Source organism: Pseudophryne corroboree, chromosome 6, assembly GCF_028390025.1.
Source record: "Pseudophryne corroboree isolate aPseCor3 chromosome 6, aPseCor3.hap2, whole genome shotgun sequence".
Taxonomy (NCBI): Eukaryota; Metazoa; Chordata; class Amphibia; order Anura; family Myobatrachidae; genus Pseudophryne; species Pseudophryne corroboree.
This window is the reverse complement of record NC_086449.1, coordinates 62,587,467-62,609,015: the sequence shown is the minus strand read 5'-3', so window position 1 is coordinate 62,609,015 and position 21,549 is coordinate 62,587,467. Positions and strand designations below refer to the sequence as shown.

Below are 21,549 nucleotides of genomic sequence, written 5' to 3'. Positions count from 1 at the left end.
CTTAGTCGGGGGGGAGGTTTGCAAAGATTTGCGTGTTTTACACAATAGGCATTCTAGTGCATGAAACAGCAGTAGCTCTAGCAGGACCACCACATGCAAAGATAGGCCATGGCCGTAGTCAATCCATGCACTGCATATGGGCCCTCATTCCGAGTCGTTCGCTCTGTATTTTTGATCGCATCGCAATGAAAATCCGCTTAGTACGCATGCGCAATAATCGCACTGCGACTGCGCCAAGTTTTTTTGCTATGAAGATAGTATTTTTACTCACGGCTTTTTCTTCGCTCCGGCGATCGTAGTGTGATTGACAGGAAATGGGTGTTACTGGGCGGAAACACGGCGTTTTATGGGCGTGTGGTTGAAAACGCTACCGTTTCCGGAAAAAACGCGGGAGTGGCTGGAGAAACGGGGGAGTGTCTGGGCGAACGCTGGGTGTGTTTGTGATGTCAAACCAGGAACGACAAGCACTGAACTGATCGCAGATGCCGAGTAAGTGTGGAGCAACTCTGAAACTGCAAAGAAGTTTGTAATCGCAATATTGCGATTACATCGTTCGCAATTTTAAGATGCTAAGATACACTCCCAGTAGGCGGCGGCTTAGCGTGTGCAACTCTGCTAAATTCGCCTTGCGACCGATCAACTCGGAATGAGGGCCATGGTGTTTGGTATGTTGTCAATTTGAATTTTTTTGGCAGTAAACGTTATTTTTAGAGTTTATGCTTTCTTTAACATAGTGAAATATTATTTTAATTTCAGGTGCTCCTTCTTAAACCTTAATTACTCTCAACAACTGGCCTTTAGTAGATGTTGAAGTACTTTAATGACTGGCAGCAGCTGCAGCACTAGTACTGAGTTGCTGCTCCTGCTCTTCAATCTTCTATTGACTGATCCATGATTGGTTTTATTTTTAATTTTAACACCAGCCAAGAAATTAGTTTTTACACTTAAGAATTGTTTACATGAACACAGTGCTCCTAGTAATAATGGCACCTGAAAAAGTCAAGGAAAGTGCTTGAAAACACAAACACAACACAGTACTCCTAGTAATAATAGCACCCTAAAATGTTGTTATATTTTTTGAAAGCACAGTGCCTGAACCCACAAACACAGTGTTCCTAGTAAAATTAGCATCCTAAAAAGACATTGGGGGTGATTCCGAGTTGTTCGCTCGTTAGCTGCTTTTAGAAGCATTGCAGACGCTAAGCCTACGCCTACTGGGAGTGTATCTTAGCATAGCAGATTTGCTAACGAAGGGTTCGCTAATTTTCTCGTAACGATTACCCCGCAGTTTCTGAGTAGCTCCAGACTTACTCTGCCAGTGCGACGAGCTCAGTCCTTTTCGTTCCTGGTTTGACGTCACAAACACACCCAGCGTTTGCCCAGCCACTCCCCCGTTTCTGCATACACTCCTGCGTTTTCAACTAGCATGCCTGCGTTTTTTAGCACACTCCCATAAAACGGCCAGTTTCCGCCCAGAAACACCCACTTCCTGTCAATCACACTATGATCAGCAGAGCGATGAAAAAACTTTGTTACACCATGAGTAAAGTACCAAACTTTTGTGCTAATTTACTTGGCGCAGGCGCACTGCGTACATTGCGCATGTGCAGTTTGCGACTAATTGCTCCGTAGCGGGGAAAAATAACGAGCGAACAACTCGGAATCACCCCCATTGTACAATACTTAAACTCCCCTGCAGTGCACATAGTTTTGCCCATTGGCTAACAGATTTGCAGATCTGAGTTAGGCCCCTTGTGCACTGCAGGGGGTAGATATAACATGTGCAGAGAGAGTTAGATTTGGGTGGGGTGTGTTGAAACTAAAATCTAAATTGCAGTGTAAAAATAAAGCAGCCAGTATATTTACTCTCTCACAGAAACAAAATAACCCACCCAAATCTAACTCTCTCTGCACATGTTACATCTGCCTCACCTGCAGTGCAACATGATTTTGCCCATTAGATAACAAATTTGCTGCTGTGATCAGGTCTGAATAAGGCCCAGGGTGTGAGAATCAGGAAGTGAGAGATTTTGTGAGAGTTGTGTTTATTAAAGTGGCAATCATTTACATGGCAAAATCATTCTGAAAAAAAAACCTCACAAAATCTCTCACTTTTTGATTTTCACACCCTATTACATTCCATCCAAGTACATCTGGCCTCCTGCTTGAAATGACATATAGTCATGAGGGAGTTACTGATATGCAATCCAAAAACAAATAAGATCTGGTACCAAGGAGATGATGTTTTGCCTTGTTTTGTGATCCAAACATGGCAGAAGACCTGAGCCGGGACTCAAATTAACTCATAACATCTAAGGGGGTCATTCTGACCTGATCGTTCGCTGCCATTCAGCGCAGCGCAGTGATCAGGTAAGAAGTGCGCATGTGCCGGCATATTGCTGACAGCCGACGGCTGTCATTGTCTAGCGATCGCCTCTGCATGATTGACAGGCAGAGGCATTTGCTGGGCAGGAGGTGGTGGCACGGCAGTGTTTGGCCGCCGTTTTGTGGGTGTGGTCTGGCCAATGCAGGCGTGGCCGGACCACGCGGGGGGGGGCGGGCCGCAGCAGCTGAGTGACATCACGGCGAGTAGCTCCCGGCTAGCACACAAAAGCTGGGCTGGCCGGGAGCTACTCCTGAAGTACAAAAGGATCGCCGCTGTGCAACGCTTTTGTACTTCTACGACGGGGCAGGGACTGACATGTGGGGCGGACTAGCCCTGTGCTGGCCATCCCCCGCATGTCAGTGTGCCTGATCGTAGCTGTGCTAAATTTTGCACAGCTACGATCAACTCTGAATCACCCCCTAAATCCATAACTAATAATTTTATTTTTAAAAAAATTACAAATGGCAGCAGTACACTGACCCTAAATCATACATATTCTTCATGAGGAGCAACACATTTAAATCAAACACATTGTACATGTGAACGCAGCATCCTGACATACATCACACACATCAAACATGAGGATACATCAACCTGATCCTTAACCACACACATCCTAAATGAGGGGAAATCAACTTGATCCTCCATCACACACATCCTACATGAGGGAACCCCATTCTGTTCTTGGATCATACAAATACTAAATGAGGAAACAAAACCCTGACCTAGGATCGTACACATACTATATGAGGAAACATCCTCCTGATGCTAGATCACACATATCCTACATGAAGTAACCCCATCTTGATCCTGCAACATACACATCCTACATGAGAAACATCATCTTGGTCCTAGATGACACATGTCTCACATGAAGGAACATAATTCTGAGCCTACATCATGTACATCCTACATGAGGATATATTACCCTGGTCCAACTGTACATCATACATATCGTACATGAGTAAACATCATCCTGATCCTAGAGTATGCACATCCTACAGTACATGAGGAACCATCATCCCAATTCTAGCTAACACACATTATACATGTAGGAACATAATCCTGATCATTGATCACACACATCCTACATAAGGAACCATCATCCTGATCCTAGATTATATACATCCTCCATGAAGGAATCCCATTCTGCTCCTACATCATACACATCCAACAGGAGGAAATATCTTGCTGATCCTAGTTCACACATAACCTACATAAGGAACCATCATCGTGATTCGAGATCATGCATACTACATACAGAATCCCATCCTGATCCTAGATCATACACATCCTACATAAGGAACCATCATCCTGATCGTAGATCATACACATGCTACATGAGGAAACATCATTCTGATCCCAGATGACACACATCCTATATGAAGAAACATGATTCTAATTATAAATTACCCTATACAAGAGTACAACATACAAACCATTTGGCCTTATCTACAATAGCTAAGTGACTTCATACAGTCAAAAAAAGACGTTATATTCTAAATGCAGAAAATACCCACAATAATATCATGGATACCAGACAATTTTTTTCTGGAAGTAAATGCAAAATAATTCATGCTGTTGGTACCTTTATTTTTTGACAGACTCACAGCCAGGACCTCCCAGGTGGTGATTGAGTCCTTCAAGTGGACAACAAGATCCTTGCTTGAAATACTAAATGGAAAGAAAAAAAAATAATGCAATCACAGGGGAAAACATATACCGATGTGTCCGCCATCATCCATCCCGCAAACGGGAAACAAATGCTTTGCATCGTGATTGCGACTAGCTGAAGGGTGGGACCCATTTGTGGGAGCATATGCCCTCGTGCAATCCTATGGATCATAGGTATGTATGCAGTGCACGAGCATGGCTGCGGGCACGCTAGTCACAGCAAATGACCCACGTTTGCTGTGGCTAGCAGCAAGGATGAGCAAGGACTCATCTGTAACTGACATGCAAATAAAAAGTTGCCTATAAATTTTTCATCACATCTCCCCTATTCATAAGGAATTTGTGCCAGCTAAGATATAAATCCAATGCAGGAGGCCTATATATGATACAAGGTCTAAGGTGCACAGCTTATCCCCACAGATATGACTCATCGGGTTCACATGCACAAGCTTGACATGGGAAAAAGATCCTCATAGTAAAAATGTCGACACAGTAAAGGTTGATACAGAAAAAGGTCGACGTGAGTATAGGGCCTTATTCAGGTTTGTTAGCAAACCAAAAAAGCACACTAATGGGCAAAACTATGTGCATTGCATGCTGGGGTGCAGCGATGGTGGCTCCAGTGGAGTGCGAGCTCCGGGCACCGAAAAAGTTAGAGGTCATGCTGCCACCTGCCACCCCCTTCCTGCGGGTCATTGCAGTAGGAGGAGGAGCGGAAGGGGCGCACATTGGCTTGGACTCAGAGACTAGATGGGGAACAAGGCAAGCCAGAGGCGGCAGCAGGAGACACTAACAGCCAGTACAAGACGTAACTCTACCCGACCTCTTTATATATCTCACTGTCTGCTTGTAGCTGTGCAGCAGGGTTACTGCTGTCCTGCAACATGCTCTCTGCCCCCGCTGCTGCTGCAGCACATGTCTCTACTTCAAATGCTGCAACAGCTCTCTCTGCCCTAGCTGCTGCAGCACCTCTTTCTGCCCGGCTGCTGTAGCACTTCTTTCTGAATTGATGCTGCAGCACCTCTCTCTGCCCTAGCTGCTGCTGCAGCACATCTCTATGCAGCAGCTGCTGCAACAGCACCATTCTCTGTCACGGCGGCTGCAGCGTTTCTCTCTACATTGATGCTGCAGCACCTCTCTCTGCCCCAGCTGCTGCTGCAGCACATCTCTATGCAGCAGCTGCTGCAACAGCACCATTCTCTGTCACGGCGGCTGCAGCGTTTCTCTCTACATTGATGCTGCAGCACCTCTCTCTGCCCCAGCTGCTGCTGCAGCACTTCTCTATGCAGCAGCTGCTGCAACAGCACCATTCTCTGTCACGGCGGCTGCAGCGTTTCTCTCTACATTGATGCTGCAGCACCTCTCTCTGCCCCAGCTGCTGCTGCAGCACTTCTCTATGCAGCAGCTGCTGCAACAGCACCATTCTCTGTCCCGGCGGCTGCAGCGTTTCTCTCTACATTGATGCTGCAGCACCTCTCTCTGCCCCAGCTGCTGCTGCAGCACTTCTCTCTGCAGCACCTCTTTCTGCCCCGGCTGCTGCATAACCTCTCTCTGTGCCCCAACTGATGCTGCAGCGGCTCTCTCTGTATTAGAAGCTGCAGAACCTCACTCTGTTCCTCAGGCAGCTGCAGCACCTCTCTCTGCCACTCAGGCTGCTGCAACGCAGCTCTCTCGACCCCTTAGGCTGCTGCGACGCAGCTCTCTTTACCCCTCAGGCTGCTGCAGGACATCTCTCTCTGCCCCACAGGCAAATCAGGGAAACTATTTTCATTGTGGCATAGTGGGATTATCAGGTCTGGGATGGCAGTTCTAGGCTATTACTTTCATTGAGGCATTGGGCGGTTTCAGGTCTGTGGGGGGATTTCACATTTGGGGCATTATTTTCATAGAGGCATTGGGAAATTATCAGATATGGGGGGCAGTTTTGGGGCATTATTTTCAATCAGAAATTGGGATTATCAGGTCTGTAGGGGTCACATTTGGGGATTTAATGTCATTGAGGAATTTGGTTGTTTTGAGGTCAGGTGAGTCGGGGCATATATAGTGTTTTTAATTTATTTAAATTAAATAAGTAAATAGTTAAATACAGCTATTTCCATTGTGGTTCTTCCATGGTGTAATGTGTATAAGGGGCTCAACCCTAGTGTAACGTGTATAAGGGGCTCTACTGTGTGGCATAACGTTTATAAGGGTTACTACTATGTGGTGTAATGTGAATTTCTACTATTCTGTGGCCACGTATCTTCCCAATGAAGCCATTATCTGTTTATTATTGCCAGTTATTTATATAGTGCACACATATTCTGCAGCGCTTTACAGAGAATATTTCGCCACTTACAACAATCCCTGCCCCATGGTCACTTTTTGTTGGGAGCCAATTAACCTGCCAGTATATTTTTGGATTGTGGGAGGAAATCTGAGGAAATGGAATCCCACACAAGCACAGGAAGACTATGCAAATGCCACAGGTAGGGACATGGTGGTAATCGAACCCATGACCTCAGTGCTGCAGAGGCAGTAATGCTAACCATTGCACTGTCCGTACTACAATGCCTTCGGCATGCACTGTCCTTATTTTAAACATGGGAGGCACCCAAAGGAAACTTTCGCCCTGAACACTAGGTCTAGAACCAACCCTGTCACCATGTAACATGCCACCACATGTTGGCTAGGCCATCAATTCAGTACAGGAGAGGGGGGCGCCAAAACATGCCCTTGCTCCGGGCACCATGGCACCTGTAGTGGGAGATTGTTATTAGAAAAAACTGTGCAAGCAAGAATTATACTGGATGCTCAAAATGAATAGAATTTTTCCTGCAGGTCTCAATGAGTCAGTAGAATTAAACAGTGTTATTTAGGTGTTTCTCTCCTGCCCCTTCTTATATCAGACGAGAGCGACTCTTTTTTTAAAGTTTGTTTAGTATCTCAATCAGACACCCTTTGAATATGGGCTGGTGGTAATAATTAAAATATCAAATATAAATATTTAATTGCCTGATAAATGTGCCTAGAGGGATATATATCCTTTCCTATTTACATGTATATGTTTGAGGATGTTTACTCTGGCCCTCATTCCGAGTTCGCTCGCTAACTGATTTTAGCAGCATTGCACACGCTAGGCCGCCGCCCTCTGGGAGTGTATCTTAGCATAGCAGAATTGCGAACGAAAGATTAGCAGAATTGCTACTAAATAATTCTTTGCAGTTTCTGAGTAGCTCCGGACCTACTCACAGATTGCGATCAGCTCAGTCCGTTTAGTTCCTGGTTTGACGTCACAAACACGCCCTGCGTTCGGCCAGCCACTCCCCCGTTTCTCCAGCCACTCCTGCGTTTTTCACTGGCACGCCTGTGTTTTTTAGCCAACACCGTGAAAACGCTGAGTTGCCACCCAGAAACGCTCCTTTCCTGTCAATCATTCAACGAACACTCGAGCGACTGAAAAGCTTTGCTCGAGCATCAGCAAATCTCCTAAATTTTGTGTTAAATAACTAAGTGCATGCGCACTGCATACCATACGCATGCGCATTTAGCAACTAATCGCAGCATAGCGAAAATCGTCAACAAGCGAACAACTCGGAATGACCCCCTTTGACCCTTAATTTATGATAATTACGCTTATGCCATCTGGTGGCTAAAGGGTGAAATAACATATGAGATCACTATGGCCCTCATTCCGAGTTGTTCGCTCGTTATTTTTTTTCGCTACGGAGCGATTAGTCGCAAACTGCGCATGCGCAATGTTCGCAGTGCGCCTGCGCCAAGTAAATGTGCACAAAAGTTTGGTATTTTACTCACGGCCTAACAAGGTTTTTTCATTGTTCTGTTGATCGTAGTGTGATTGACAGGAAGTGGGTGTTTCTGGGCGAAAACTGACCGTTTTCTGGGAGTGTGCGGAAAAACGCAGGCGTGTCAGGGAAAAACGCGGGAGTGTCTGGAGAAACAGGGGAGTGGCTGGGCGAACGCTGGGTGTGTTTGTGACGTCAAACCAAGAACGAAAAGGACTGAACTGATCGCAGTGTAGGAGTAAGTCTGGAGCTACTCAGAAACTGCTAAGAAATTTCTATTCGCAATTCTGCTAATCTTTAGTTCGCAATTCTGCTATGCTAAGATACACTCCCAGTAGGCGGCGGCTTAGCGTGTGCAATGCTGTTAAAAGCAGCTAACGAGCGAACAACTCAGAATGAGGGCCTATATGTATAACGTTTTTATATAATGCAGAGACTACTGCTATAAATCACTTTTCCTCACCTTGTGTGGGTGGGTTCTAACTGATCGGGAAGAGTGTCTACTAATAAGTAATTAGACTTAATAAATATATTCTTATGTTGAGAGTGATGTTTTTCTCTCCCCATTGCTGCTAAACGAAGGCTATTATTTATTAAAACTAACGGTTAAATCGAGGTGCAATCTGCGGTTCATGGACAAAATATCACGTGACCGCATTTGCGTCCCAAATCCTGGAAGTAGTAGCAACAAGCATCAAGTTACTGACTGGGAGTCACATGACTCTTTTCCTGCCAATTCACGTGACCCTGTTTTCGCTCTGCCTCCCGGTTAATAATGGTTACTATGATATCCCAGTACTTTAGGATGCTAGTTGTGGGTCACGGACCGATAGTCATGTGACCCTGCTAGCGTTCATCTGCCCTGATTCCGGGTGAGTTCTACAATCTGAACTTTCAATCACATGGGACTTCTTCCTCCTACGGTGAACGTTTAGAAATAACCTTTCCTGGGACTATGCTTGCAGTCCTAAGAAGTGGTATTCAGTATGCTGAATGTCGGAATCCCGGCGCACAGTATACCGGCGCCGGGATCCCGACACCCAGCATACCGACAAATATTCTCCCTTGTGGGGGTCCACGACCCCCCTGGAGGGAGAATAAATAGCGTGGCGCGCGTAGAGCGCCACCGTGCCCGCAGAGTGGTGAGCGCGGCGAGTGCATTATGGCGAGCGCAGCATGGTGAGCGCAGCATGGTGAGCGCAGCGAGCCCACAAGGGGCTCATTTGCGCTCACCACGCTGTCAGTATGCCGGCGGTCGGGCTCCCGGTGCCGCTATGCTGGTCGCCGGGAGCCCGGCCGCCGGCATACCATACTACACCCGTCCTAAGAAGTATCAATTGTCTGCCTTCATTTGTTATAGGTCCAGTGTATAATAAATAGGAAAGGTCCATTGTGATTGTTAGTATATGGTGGCTAGGAGCTTTTTCACATTTCTATGTTACTTTAATTGTGTATTGTTTTTTATACCTCATCTGTATATTAAATTTATGAATTTTTCTTGACAATACATCTGGTTCAATTAGTCAGCGCTGCCTTTTCTTTTCTTTTTACTGTTGAACATGATGCCTAGCCACACCTCGGATTGCATGTGGGGCAGATATAACATGTGCAGAGAGAGTTAGATTTGGGTGAGGTGGTTTCAAACTGAAATCTAAATTGCAGTGTAAAAAAAACAGCCAGTATTTACCCTGCACACTAATAATATAACCCACCCAAATCTAACTCTCTCTGCACATGTTACACCTCCCCCACCGGCAGTGCAACATGGTATTGCCCAATTGCTAACTTTTTTGGTTTCCTAACAAGCCTGAATAAGGCCCATAGGCCCTCATTCAGACTGATCACTTGCTAGCAGTTTTTTACAGTGCTGCAATCTGATAGTCGCCACCTATGGGGGAGTGTATTTTAGCTGTGCAAGAGTGCGATCGTATGTGCAGCCGAGTGGTACAAAAAAACTTTGGCCCTCATTCCGAGTCGTTCGCTCGTTCTTTTTCATCGCATCGCAATGAAAATCCGCTTAGTACGCATGCGCAATATTCGCACTGCGACTGCGCCAAGTAATTTAACAATGAAGATAGTATTTTTACTCACGGCTTTTTCATCACTCCGGCGATCGTAGTGTGATTGACAGGAAATGGGTGTTACTGGGCGGAAACACGGCGTTTTATGGGCGTGTGGATGAAAACGCTACCGTTTCCGGAAAAAACGCAGGAGTGGCCGAGGAAACGGGGGAGTGTCTTGGCGAACGCTGGGTGTGTTTGTGACGTCAAACCAGGAACGACAAGCACTGAACTGATCGCACTGGCAGAGTAAGGTTGAAGTTACTCAGAAACTGCTAAGTAGTTTGTAATCGCAATATTGCGAATACATCGGTCGCAAATTTAAGAAGCTAAGATACACTCCCAGTAGGCGTAGGCTTAGCGTGTGTAACTCTGCTAAAATCGCCTTGCGACCGATCAACTCGGAATGAGGGCCTTTGTGCAGTTTCTGAGTTGGTTAGAACTTACTCAGCCACTGCGATCACTTCAGCCTGTCCGGGTTCGGAATTGACGTCAGACACCCGCCCTGCAAACAATTGGGAACGTCTGCGTTTTTCCAAACACTCCCAGAAAACGGTCACTTGCCACCCACAAATGCCTTCTTTCTGTCAATCACCTTACGATTGGCTGTGCGAATGGATTCTTCGTTAAACACATCGCTCAGCGACGATCCGCTTTGTACCCGTGCGACACACCTTCGCATTGTGGTGCATACGCATGCACAGTTCTGACCTGATTGCAGCACTGCAAAAAAAAAAAAGCTAGCGTGCGATCAGGTCTGAATGACCCCCTTAGTCCTTTTTCCTGTTTCCAAACATGTCTTCACCATGTTCTCTCACAAGTGTGAGCTTAAAAAGAAAAAATTGCAAAAGTATAGTGTGTCAGATCCTCTTATTTTAATTCTACATGAGATGTGTTATATATTAATGAGGTCAACGGTGTTCAGAAATTAGATATTAATTCACTGATCTTAAATAAGCAAACTTGAGTATACCAAACTCTATATATGAGTGACACATGCACATAGAGGCATCTTGCTGCATCACCCATCTCATACCCTCCAACATTTTACACATTTAAAATCAGTACAAATTAGAAAGGGGGCGTGGCCAGGGTAAAGGGGTTGTGGTCACACCCCTTTTCCTATACTTTCAATGGAAGTTTGGAGAGCCAAAAATCGGTACAGACCATAAAAAAGGTACTGTACCTGCTAAAAAGGTACAGTTGCAGAGTATGCCATCTTAGTACTCAGAGTGTACCTCACCCACAGTGAAACAAAGGGTGCATGAATATCAAGGTTTCACAAGAAAAGGTTGGGTGTACCACACTCACACTGGATATAACTAGAGATGTGCGCCTGGCACTTTTTGTGTTTTGTGTTTTGGTTTTGGTTCTAATTCCACTTTCATATTTTGTTTTTGGCTTGGTTTTGCCGAAACCACCCTTTCATGTTTTGGTTTTGGTTTTAGATCTGGATGATTTTTGAAAAAAACCTAAAAAATGGCTAAAATCACAGAATTTGGTGGTAATTTTGATCTTACGGTATTATTAACCTCAATAACATTCATTTCCACTCATTTCCAGTCTGTTCTGAACACCTCACAATATTGTTTTTGGGCCAAAAGGTTGCACCGAGGTTGCTGGATGACTAAGCTAAGCGACACAAGTGGACAACACAAACACCTGGCCCATCTAGGCGTGGCACTGCAGTGTCAGACAGGAGAGCAGATGTAAAAAAAGGCCCCAAACAGAACATGATGTAAAGAAGAAAAAGGGGTGCACAGAGTAGTATTGTAGTGTCACACAGTGTCTGAATGTCGAATGTGGGCCACAATTGTTCAGTCCACTGACAGCATCTCCTGCACGCCCATCATTTTTTTCAAATTCTGCAATTGGTGGACTTATACGGCAGTACCCCAGGACTAATACAGCAGTACCCCTGGACTTATACGGCAGTGTCAGACAAGGATGGCACTTTTCAAAAACTAGGTCCCAAACAGCACCTCATGCAAAGGTGTCGAAGAGGTGCAATGAGGTAGCTGTATGACTAAGCCAAGCGACACAAACAATTCCCACTGGAATTATACGTCCAAATCACTGGAATTATATGTCCAAATCAGTGGAATTAAATGGCAAAATCACTGGAAATATATGTCCAAATCACTGAAATTATACTGCAAAATCACTGGAATTATACTGCAAAATCACTGGAATTATACGTCTAAATCATTGGAATTATACGTCCAAATCACTGGAATTATACATCTAAATCACTGGAATTAAATGGCAAAGTCACTGGAATTATACTGCAGAATCTCTGGAGTTATACGTCAAAAAACACTGGAATTATACTGCCAAATCACTGGAATTATACGTCCAAATCACTGGAATTAAATGGCAAAATCACTGGAATTAAATGGCAAAATCACTGGAATTATATGTCCAAATCACTGAAATTATACTGCAAAATCACTGGAATTATACTGCAAAATCACTGGAATTATACATCTAAATCATTGGAATTATACGTCTAAATCACTGGACATAAATGGCAAAATCACTGGAATTATACTGCAGAATCTCTGGAATTATACGTCAAAAAACACTGGAATTATACTGCCAAATCACTGGAATTATACATCCAAATCACTGGAATTATACTGCCAAATCACTGGAATTAAATGGCAAAATCACTGGAATTATACGTCAAAATCACTGGAGTTATACGTCCAAAACACTGGTATGTATACGTCCAAATCACTGGAATTATACAGCAAAATCACTGGAATTAAATGGCAATATCACTGGAATTACATGGCAAAATCACTGGAATTATACGGCAAAATCACTGGAATTAAATCGCAATATCACTGAAATTACACAGCAAAATCACTGGAATTATACGGCAAAGTCACTGGAATTAAATGGCAGTACCACTGGACATATACGGAAGTGTCAGACAGGATGGCACTTTAAAAAAATAGTACCCAAACAGCACATGATGATAAGAAGAGAAAGAGGTGCAAGATGGAATTATCCTTGGGCCCCCCCACCCACCCTTATGTTGTATAAACAGGACATGCACACTTTAACAAACCAATCATTTCAGCGACAGGGTCTGCCACACGACTGTGGCTGAAATGAGTGGTTTGTTTAGGCCCCCACCAAAAAAGAAGCAATCAATCTCTCCTTGCACAAACTGGCTCCAGACGGGCATTATGTCTTCATCCTCATCCTCCGATTCCTCACCCCTTTCAGTGTGTACATCCCCCTCCTCACAGAGTATTAATGTGTCCCCACTGGAATCCACCATCACAGGTCCCTGTGTACTTTCCGGAGACAATTGCTGGTCAAGGTCTTCCTTGAGGAATTTATAATTCATTTTGATGAACATCATCTTCTCCACATTTTTTGGAAGTAACCTTCTACACCAATCGCTGACAAGCTTACCGGATGCACTAAACACTCTTTCGGAGTTCCCACTGGAGAGGGGCAACTTAGGTAATATAAAGCCAGTTTGTGCAAGGGCATCCAAATTGCCTCTTTTTCCTGCCAGTATACATATGGACTGTCTGACATGCCTACTTAGATGCTGTCACTCATATAATTCTCCACCATTTTTTCAATGGTGACAGAATCATATGCAGTGACAGTAGACATGTCAGTAATCGTTGGCAGGTCCTTCAGTCCGGACCAGATGTCAGCTTTCGCTCCTGACTGCCCTGCATCACTGCCAGCGAGTGGGCTAGGAAATCTAATCCTTTTTCTCGCAGCCCCAGTGGTGGGAGAAATTGAAGGAGAAGCTGTTGACGGGTCACATTCCGCTTGAGTTGACAATTTACTCACCAGCAGGTCTTTGCACCTCTGCACACTTGTGTTTTCCGGAAAGAGAGATACAATGTAGGCTTTAAACCTAGGATCGAACACGGTGGCCAAAATGTAGTGCTCTGATTTCAACAGATTGACTACCCTTGAATCCTGGCAAAGCGAATGAAGGGCTCCATCCACAAGTCCCACATATTTAGTGGAATCGCTCCATCTTAGCTCCTCCTTTAATTTCTCCAGCTGCTTCTGCAAAAGCCTGATGAGGGGAATGACCTGAATCAAGCTGACAGTGTCTGAACTGACTTCACGTGTGGCAAGTTCAAAGGGTTTGGAAAACCTTGCACAAGACGGAAATCATTCTCCACTGCGCTTGAGTCAGGTGCATTCCCCCTCCTTTGCCTATATCGTAGGTGGATGTATAGGCTTCAATGGCCTTTTGCTGCTCCTCCATCCTCTGAAGCGTAGAGTGTTGAATTCCACCTCGTTACCACCTCTTGCTTCAGTTGATGGCAGGGCAGGACCAGGAGTGTTTGCTGGTGCTTCAGTCTTCGGCACGCAGTGGCAGAATGTCAAAAGTGGCTCGCAATTTTTGGGCCACCGACAGCATCTCCTGTACGCCCCTGTCATTTTTCTAAATATTCCGCACCACCAAATTAATTGTATGTGTAAAAACATGGGACATGCTGGAATTTGCCCAGTTGTAATGCACGCGCAATATTGGTGGCGTTGTGTGATATCCCAAATCCCGAGGAGAGTCTAAGTGGGGTAAGTCAATGCGCGATGATGTCCCTCAGTTTCCGTAAGAGGTTGTCAGCGGTGTGCCTCTTACGGAAAGCGATGATACACAGCGTAGTCTGCCTAGAAACAAGTTTGGATTTGCGAGATGCTGCTACTGGTGCCGCTGCTGCTGTTGTTGTTGTGGGAGGCAATACATCTACCCCGTGGGCTGTCACAGTCATATGGCCCTTAGTCTGCCCTGTTCCACTTGTCCACATGTACGTGGTTAAGTGGACACTGGATATACCGCATTTTTTAGGACACTTGCAACACTTTTTCTGACATCTCTGTACATTCTCAGTATCGCCTGCCTAGTGAAGTGGAAATTAGATGGGATTTGGTACCGGGGACACAAAACCTCCATCAATTGTCTAAATCCCACTGCAATAATGGCGGATACCGGACGCACGTCTAACACCAACATAAGTGTCAAGGCCTCAGTTATCTGCTTTGCAACAGGATGACTGCTGTCATATTTCATCTTCCTCACAAAGAACTGTTGGACCGTCAATTGCTTAGTTGAAGTAGTACAAGTGGTCTTCCGACTTCCCCTCTTGGATGATGATCGACTCCCAGCAGCAACAACAACAGCAGCAGCAGAAGGCATACCACTCAAGGATCCTCCCGAGGAATCCCGGTTAGGAGAGGGCTCGTCGGTCTTGCCAGGGACATGGCCTGCAGGACTATTGACGTTCATGGCTGAGGAGGAAGTTGACGTTGAGGGAGTTGGTGGTGTGGCTTGCAGGAGCTTGGGTACAAGAGGAAGAAGGAATTTAGGTGCCAGTGGACTGCTTACGCTCTTACCCAAAGTTTCACAACTTGACACTGACTACTGATGAATGCGCTGCAGGTGACGTATAAGGAAGAATGTTCCTAGGTGGTTAACGTCCTTACCCCTACTTATTACAGATTGCTAGAGGCAACACATGGCTTGACACCTGTTGTACGGATTTGTGGAGAAATAATTCCACACCAAAGAGGTGGCTTTTTTGGTATTTTGCCCAGGCATCACAATGGCCTTCTTCATCCCACGGACAACAGGTGTCTCCCCCGGTGCCTGATTTAAACAAACCACATCACCATCAGAATCCTCATCGTCAACTCCCTCCTCAGCGCCAGCAACACCCATATCCTCATCCTGGTGTACTTCAACAGTGACATCTTCAATTTGAATATCAGGAACTGGACTGTGGGTGCTCCTTCCAGCACTTGCAGGGAGCATGCAAACGGTGAAAGGATTCATCTCTTCCCATCCAGTGTTGGAAAGGTCAGGCATCGCAACTGCTGACACACTTGGACTCTCCTTGGGGATATGTGATACCATCTCAGAAAGCACAGTTCTTTTCTGTGCTTTTCCAGCTTAACTCTTCTCATTTTTCTAGCAGGAGGATGAGGGCTTCCATCGTCATGTGAAGCTGAAGCACTAGTCATGAAAATAGGCCAGGGCCTTAGCCGTTCCTTGCCACTCTGTGTCGTAAATGTCATATTGGCAAGTTTACGTTTCTCCTCAGACCATTCATATTTATTTTTTTTGGCTCTTTTTACTGAACTTTGGCTTTTTGGATTTTACATGCCCTCTACTATCAATTTGGGCATCGGCCTTGGCAGATGATGTTGATGGCATTTCATCGTTTATGTCATGCCTAGTGGCAGCAGCTTCAGCACTAGGAGGAAGTGGTTCTTGATCTTTCCCTATTTTATCCTCCAAATTTTTGTTCTCCATTATTTTTCCGGAGTTATATAACACAATATGCAGCACAGGAGAGCGTACCCCTACACCTCACAGGGCAAATCCTGTAAAAAGTATTTGGATGAAATATTAATAACCCCTTTATTTGGAGTAAATAATATACAGCACAGTATAGCACCACTGAATTTATATGACCGCACCACTGGACTGATGCAGGACAACACAGCACCACTTCAATGGACTGGATTTATACAGCAGTACTGGGCATATGGCAGCAGAGGACACCACTGTGAATGGTCACTGGACTGACTGACTGACTGACTGACTGATGCACAGGACACTACCACTGGTCTGATGCAGGCCAACACAGCAACACTTTAAGGGACTTATTAATATATATTATACAGGAGCACTGGGCATATGGCAGCAGAGGACACCACTGTGAATGGTCACTGGACTGACTGACTGAATCACAGGACACTACCACTGGTCTGATGCAGGACAACATAGCTAATTATACAGCAGCACTGGACATGTGACAGTAGAGGACACAAGCACTGTGACTGGACAAATTCAGCACAAGACAGGGACACTGAGGACACTAAGAGAATGGAGACACGTCCTCTCTATACACTCTCCAATGCCTGAGTGAAAATGGCGGCAACGCGCGGTCCTTATATGGAATCCAAATCCTGTGAGAATCCGACAGCGGGATGATGATGTTTTGCCTCGTTCTGGTTTCCGAGTCAGGCGGGAAAACCCAAGCCTGACTTGGATCCGGGCTCTGAGAATAGAACCCGCTCATCCCTAGATATAAAGGTTTCTTTATATTTCACAATAAATTTTAGGGGTGTGCATCGGGCCATTTTTCGGGTTTTGTGTTTTGGTTTTGGAACTGGATTTCCTTTGTGTTTTTGGATCTGGATTGGTTTTGCCAAAACAACCCTTGCAGGTTTTGGATCTGGATTTTTTAGAGAAAGTCATCATAACAGCTAAAATAACATAATTTAGGGGTGTTCCTACAGTATTATTCACCTCAATAACATTAATTTCCACTCATTTCCAGACTATTCTGAACACCTCACAGCTCACAATATTGTTTTTATCCAGTTTAGGCCAAAAGGTTGCACTAAGGTAGCTGAATGGGGCAGCAGCAGCCCTTCGGTGTATATACGGGGAGGATAAAATATTTTAAAAAAATAAATATAAAAAAATTAGGCAAAGCTCAAGATTTCAGTACACAAAAAGATGATTAAAGCAAAGAAGAATAAAAAAACAATATTTTAGATTTAATTTATTTAATTTATTTTAATTTCAATTTATTTTAATTTAATTTATTTTATTTTATTTATTTAGAATCAAATTCTTAATTTCCTCCAAGATATCTTTGATAAGCAGAAAGTTCACTTTATGGGTGTGGAGAGTTTATTTAATTTAAATGTATCTAATTTATGATTATTATTATTATTATTATTAATAATATTAATTTGAATTAATTACAATGTGGTGATATGAAAATAGGGCAATAAGTTATAATAAGAATATGAGCTACAGACACCACACCCTGAAATGGGTGGAGCACGACTGGATGTATTCTGGGAGGATACAGCACAAAATGTAAAAAGAAAAGATGTCTTATATTTTGGGTGGACTGACAGATCACCCCTAGATGGACATAGCAGCTGCAATCCCTGGATGTATACTGGGATGGTGTGTGGCATGTAAGGTCGACAGTAACTAGGTTGACAATGCCTAGGTTGACCACTATTGGTCGACAGTAACTAGGTTGACAGGCATGCTAGGTTGACAGGGTTTCTAGGTTGACATGTTCTAGGTTGACAGGTCAAAAGGTCGACATGAGTTTTTTATGTTTTCTTGGTGTCATTTTCTCTGTACAGTGACCGTGAACCCCAATTAGTGCAACGTGGCCACTCGCATGGCTCGCTTCACTCGGCATGATTCAGGCAGGTTACTATTCCCAATCATAGTCTGCATGGATCGTTAAGTATGAAAACGTTTAAAAAAAGAAAAAAAATGAGAATAACCCATGTCAACCTTTTGACCTGCCAACCTAGAGACTGTGTTGATCTAGAAACCCTGGAGGAGAGTTCAGTAGAATAACTTCAGGAGGGGAGTCCAGTCCAGTAACAAAGAGAGGGGAGTATAGTCCGGTAACACCAAGAGGGAAGTCCAGTCGAGTAACCACATTGAGGGGAGTCCAGTTGGGTAACCCCAGGAGGGGAGTCCAATCGATTAACCCCAGGATGGGAGTCCAGTTGAGTAACCCCAGGAGAGGAGTCCAGTTGAGTAACCCCAGGAGGGGTGTCCAGTAGAATAACCCTAGGAGGGGAGTCCAGTCAGGTAACACCAAAAGGGGAGTCCAATCGAGTAACCACCATGAGGGGAGTCCAGTCGAGTAACTCCACTAGAGGAGTCCAGTTGAGCAACCCCAGAAGGGGAGTCCAGTTGAGTAATCCCAGGAGATGAGTCCAGTCCCGTATTCCCGAGAGGGGAGTCCAGTCCAGCAACCCCAGGAGGGGAGTCCAGTCAAGTAACCCCAGGAGGGGAGTCCAGTCCGGTAACACAGAGAGGGCAGTCCAGTCAGGTAAAACCGAGAGGGGAGTCCAGTTGAGTAACCAACATGTGGAGAGTCCAGTCGAGTAACCCCAGGAGGGGAGTCCAGTCAAATTACCCCAGCAGGGGAGTCCAGTTCAGTAACCCCAGGAGGGGAGTCCAGTAGAATAAACCTAGGAGGGGAGTCCAGTCTGGTAACACAGAGAGGGGAGTCTAGTCAGGTAACACCTATAGGGGAGTCCAATTGAGTAACTTCCATGAGGGGAGTACAGTCGCGAAACCCCAGGAGGGGAGTCCAGACAAGTAACTCCAGGAGAGGAGTCCAGTTGAGTAATCCCAGGAGGGGAGTCCAATCGAGTAATCCCAGGAGGTGAGTCCAATCTCGTAACCCCAAGAGGGGAGTCCAGTCCAGTGACCCCGGGAGGGGAGTCCAGTAACCTCAGGAGGGGAGTCCAGTCCAGTAACACAGAGAGGGCAGTCCAGTCAAGTAAAACCGAGAGGGGAGTTCAGTTGAGTAACCAACATGAGGGGAGTCCAGTCGAGTAACCCCAGGAGGGGAGTCCAGTCGAGTAACCCCAGGAAGGGAGTTTAGTCAAGTAACCCCAGGAGGGGAGTCCAGTCGAGTAATCCCAGGAGGTGAGTCAAGTTGAGTAACCCTGAGATGGGAGTCCAGTCCAGTAATCCTGGGAGGGGAGTTCAGTTGAGTAACCTCAGGAGGGGTGTCCAGTCCAGTAACCCCAGGAGGGGAGTCCAGTCAAGTAACCCTAAGAGAGAAGTCCAGTTGAGTAACCCCAGGAGGGGAGTCTAGTTGAGTAACCCCTCAAGGAGAGTCCAGTCGAGTAACTCCAGGAGGGGAGTCCAGTCGAGTAACTCCAGGAGGGGAGTCCAGTCGAGTAACCCCAGGAGGGGAGTCCAGTTGAGTAACCTCAGGAGGGGAGTCCAGTCAAGTAATACCAGGAGGAAAATCCAGTCTGGTAACCCCAGGAGGGGTGTCTTGCCGGTACCTAGAAGGGATTTTGTGTGTTGCCAGTTCATGGTGGAACTTTATGTTCTGCTGGTCAGTCCAGAGAAATAATTGTCTGCTGGCCACAGAACTTTCCCTGCCTTTGGGCATGAGGTCCCATCTGCCCTTGCCTTTGGGCATGAGGTCCCATGTGCCCTTGTCTTTGGGCTTGAGGTCCCATCTACCCTTGCCTTCAGGCATAAGGTTCCATATGCCCTTGCCTTCGGGCATGAGGTTCCATCTGCCCTTGTCTTCGGGCATGAGGTCCCATCTGCCCTTGCCTTCAGGCATGAGGAGAATGCCAAAATATCGTCCATCAGCTCGGATGACTTTTTATCATTCAGGGTCACTGGGTCACCCAAGGTGCCCACCTTGCCAAAGGTCCGAGAGTTCTGAGAGAAGTCCCCTTTGCCAGAGATTCGAGAGGGGTCCGCCTCACCAGAGGTCTAAGAGGGGTCCGCCTTGCCAGAGGCCGGAGATATGCCTGCCTTGCTGGAGTTCCAAGAGGGGTCTGCCTCACCAGAGTTCCAAGAGGGGTCCACCTTGCCAGAGCTCCAAAAGGTGCCCAGCTTGCCAAAGGTCCGAGAGGTGCCCGCCTTACCAGAGTTCCGAGAGTGGTCCCCTTTGCCATAGGAACTAGAGGGGTCCGCCTCGCCAGAGGCCCGAGAGGGGTCCACCTTGCCAGAGGCCGGAGATGTGCCTGCCTTGCCAGATGACCGAGAGATGCCCACTTTGCCGGAGAGTCCATCAGTTTGTAAGGATCAGCCTATATATTTTGACCGAGAGTTCTCCCAATTTGAGTCCTTCCTTAAGCAGAACTTTGAGTCAATTGACTGTGTCCATTCTGACATTATTGCCAACATGCTGATGAGGTGCAAAGAGGAGGCCTTGATGTGGGCATGTTCGTTGGTGATTTCTTAAGACCCAGTTTTGCAGGACATATCCGCGTTTACCAATGCTATGATTAACAGATTCAGCCCAATAATGGTTTATTTTGTACTTCAGGAGTACTCCGAATTGCAAGAGGGTATAAGTTACCCACTGTCTTTTAATAAAAAGAAGAATAAAAAAAGATGACTCTTTAAGGTGTCTGGAATCCGCTTTGATAAGGGTGTGATTATGTTATATTATGTGTTGCTGTATATTTTCTGGTAATATGTTCTTTACCACTAGGGGTCACCATACCTTGGGTTTTGTTCTGTTTTGTGGTCAGGTGTATTAATGAGAGTTATACTCCAGCTAGGTACACCTGTTGCCTGTGCTATGTAATTGGCCAGAGACCCAGCATGCATTGCTGGATCATTAATGTTGTTTGCCTATCAAACCTGCCAGTCTTGGTATCCTGTGTTCCTGTTTAACTGTCAGTTTTCCAGACAAGCCTGCCAGTCTTGGTTTCTTACGTTTCAGCCTTTTGTTACCTTCCAAGTCTAGCCTGCAAACCATGTTCTCCGGTGTTCCTAAGTTTATGTTTGGATTCCAGTTTACTTGCACCACCAAATTAAGTTTTTCATGTTTCTGTGATACCCTGTAAATATTTCATTCAGTCTGCTGTGCCTGACATCATTCTCATTCTCCTGCATGCTTCACCATCATAAATAAACCTACCTGTTTTCTGTTATAATCTGTGACTTGGAGTTCTGTTTTGCATAAAGGGAGTTCCTAACAATTAGCAGTAGTGTACGGTATTACTAGTAGTCACTGAGTGATGCACCAATTAGAAATACATTTATTTCTCTGTATCACACACAGAGGATATTAGCAGTAGTGTACGGTATTACCAGAGGCGTCTCTTACTC

General features: G+C 45.4%; 1 protein-coding gene across 1 annotated transcript in view; it reads right to left on the bottom strand.

Annotated features, from left to right (window-relative positions):
* LOC134936140 (A.superbus venom factor 1-like) overlaps positions 1-21,549 on the bottom strand; it is a 251,373-nt gene that overhangs the window by 113,080 nt on the left and 116,744 nt on the right. Inside the window, exon 19 of the mRNA XM_063931057.1 lies at positions 3,975-4,060. Within this exon, the coding sequence (XP_063787127.1) occupies positions 3,975-4,060 (86 nt within the window). The remainder of the gene's footprint in view (positions 1-3,974; positions 4,061-21,549) is intronic.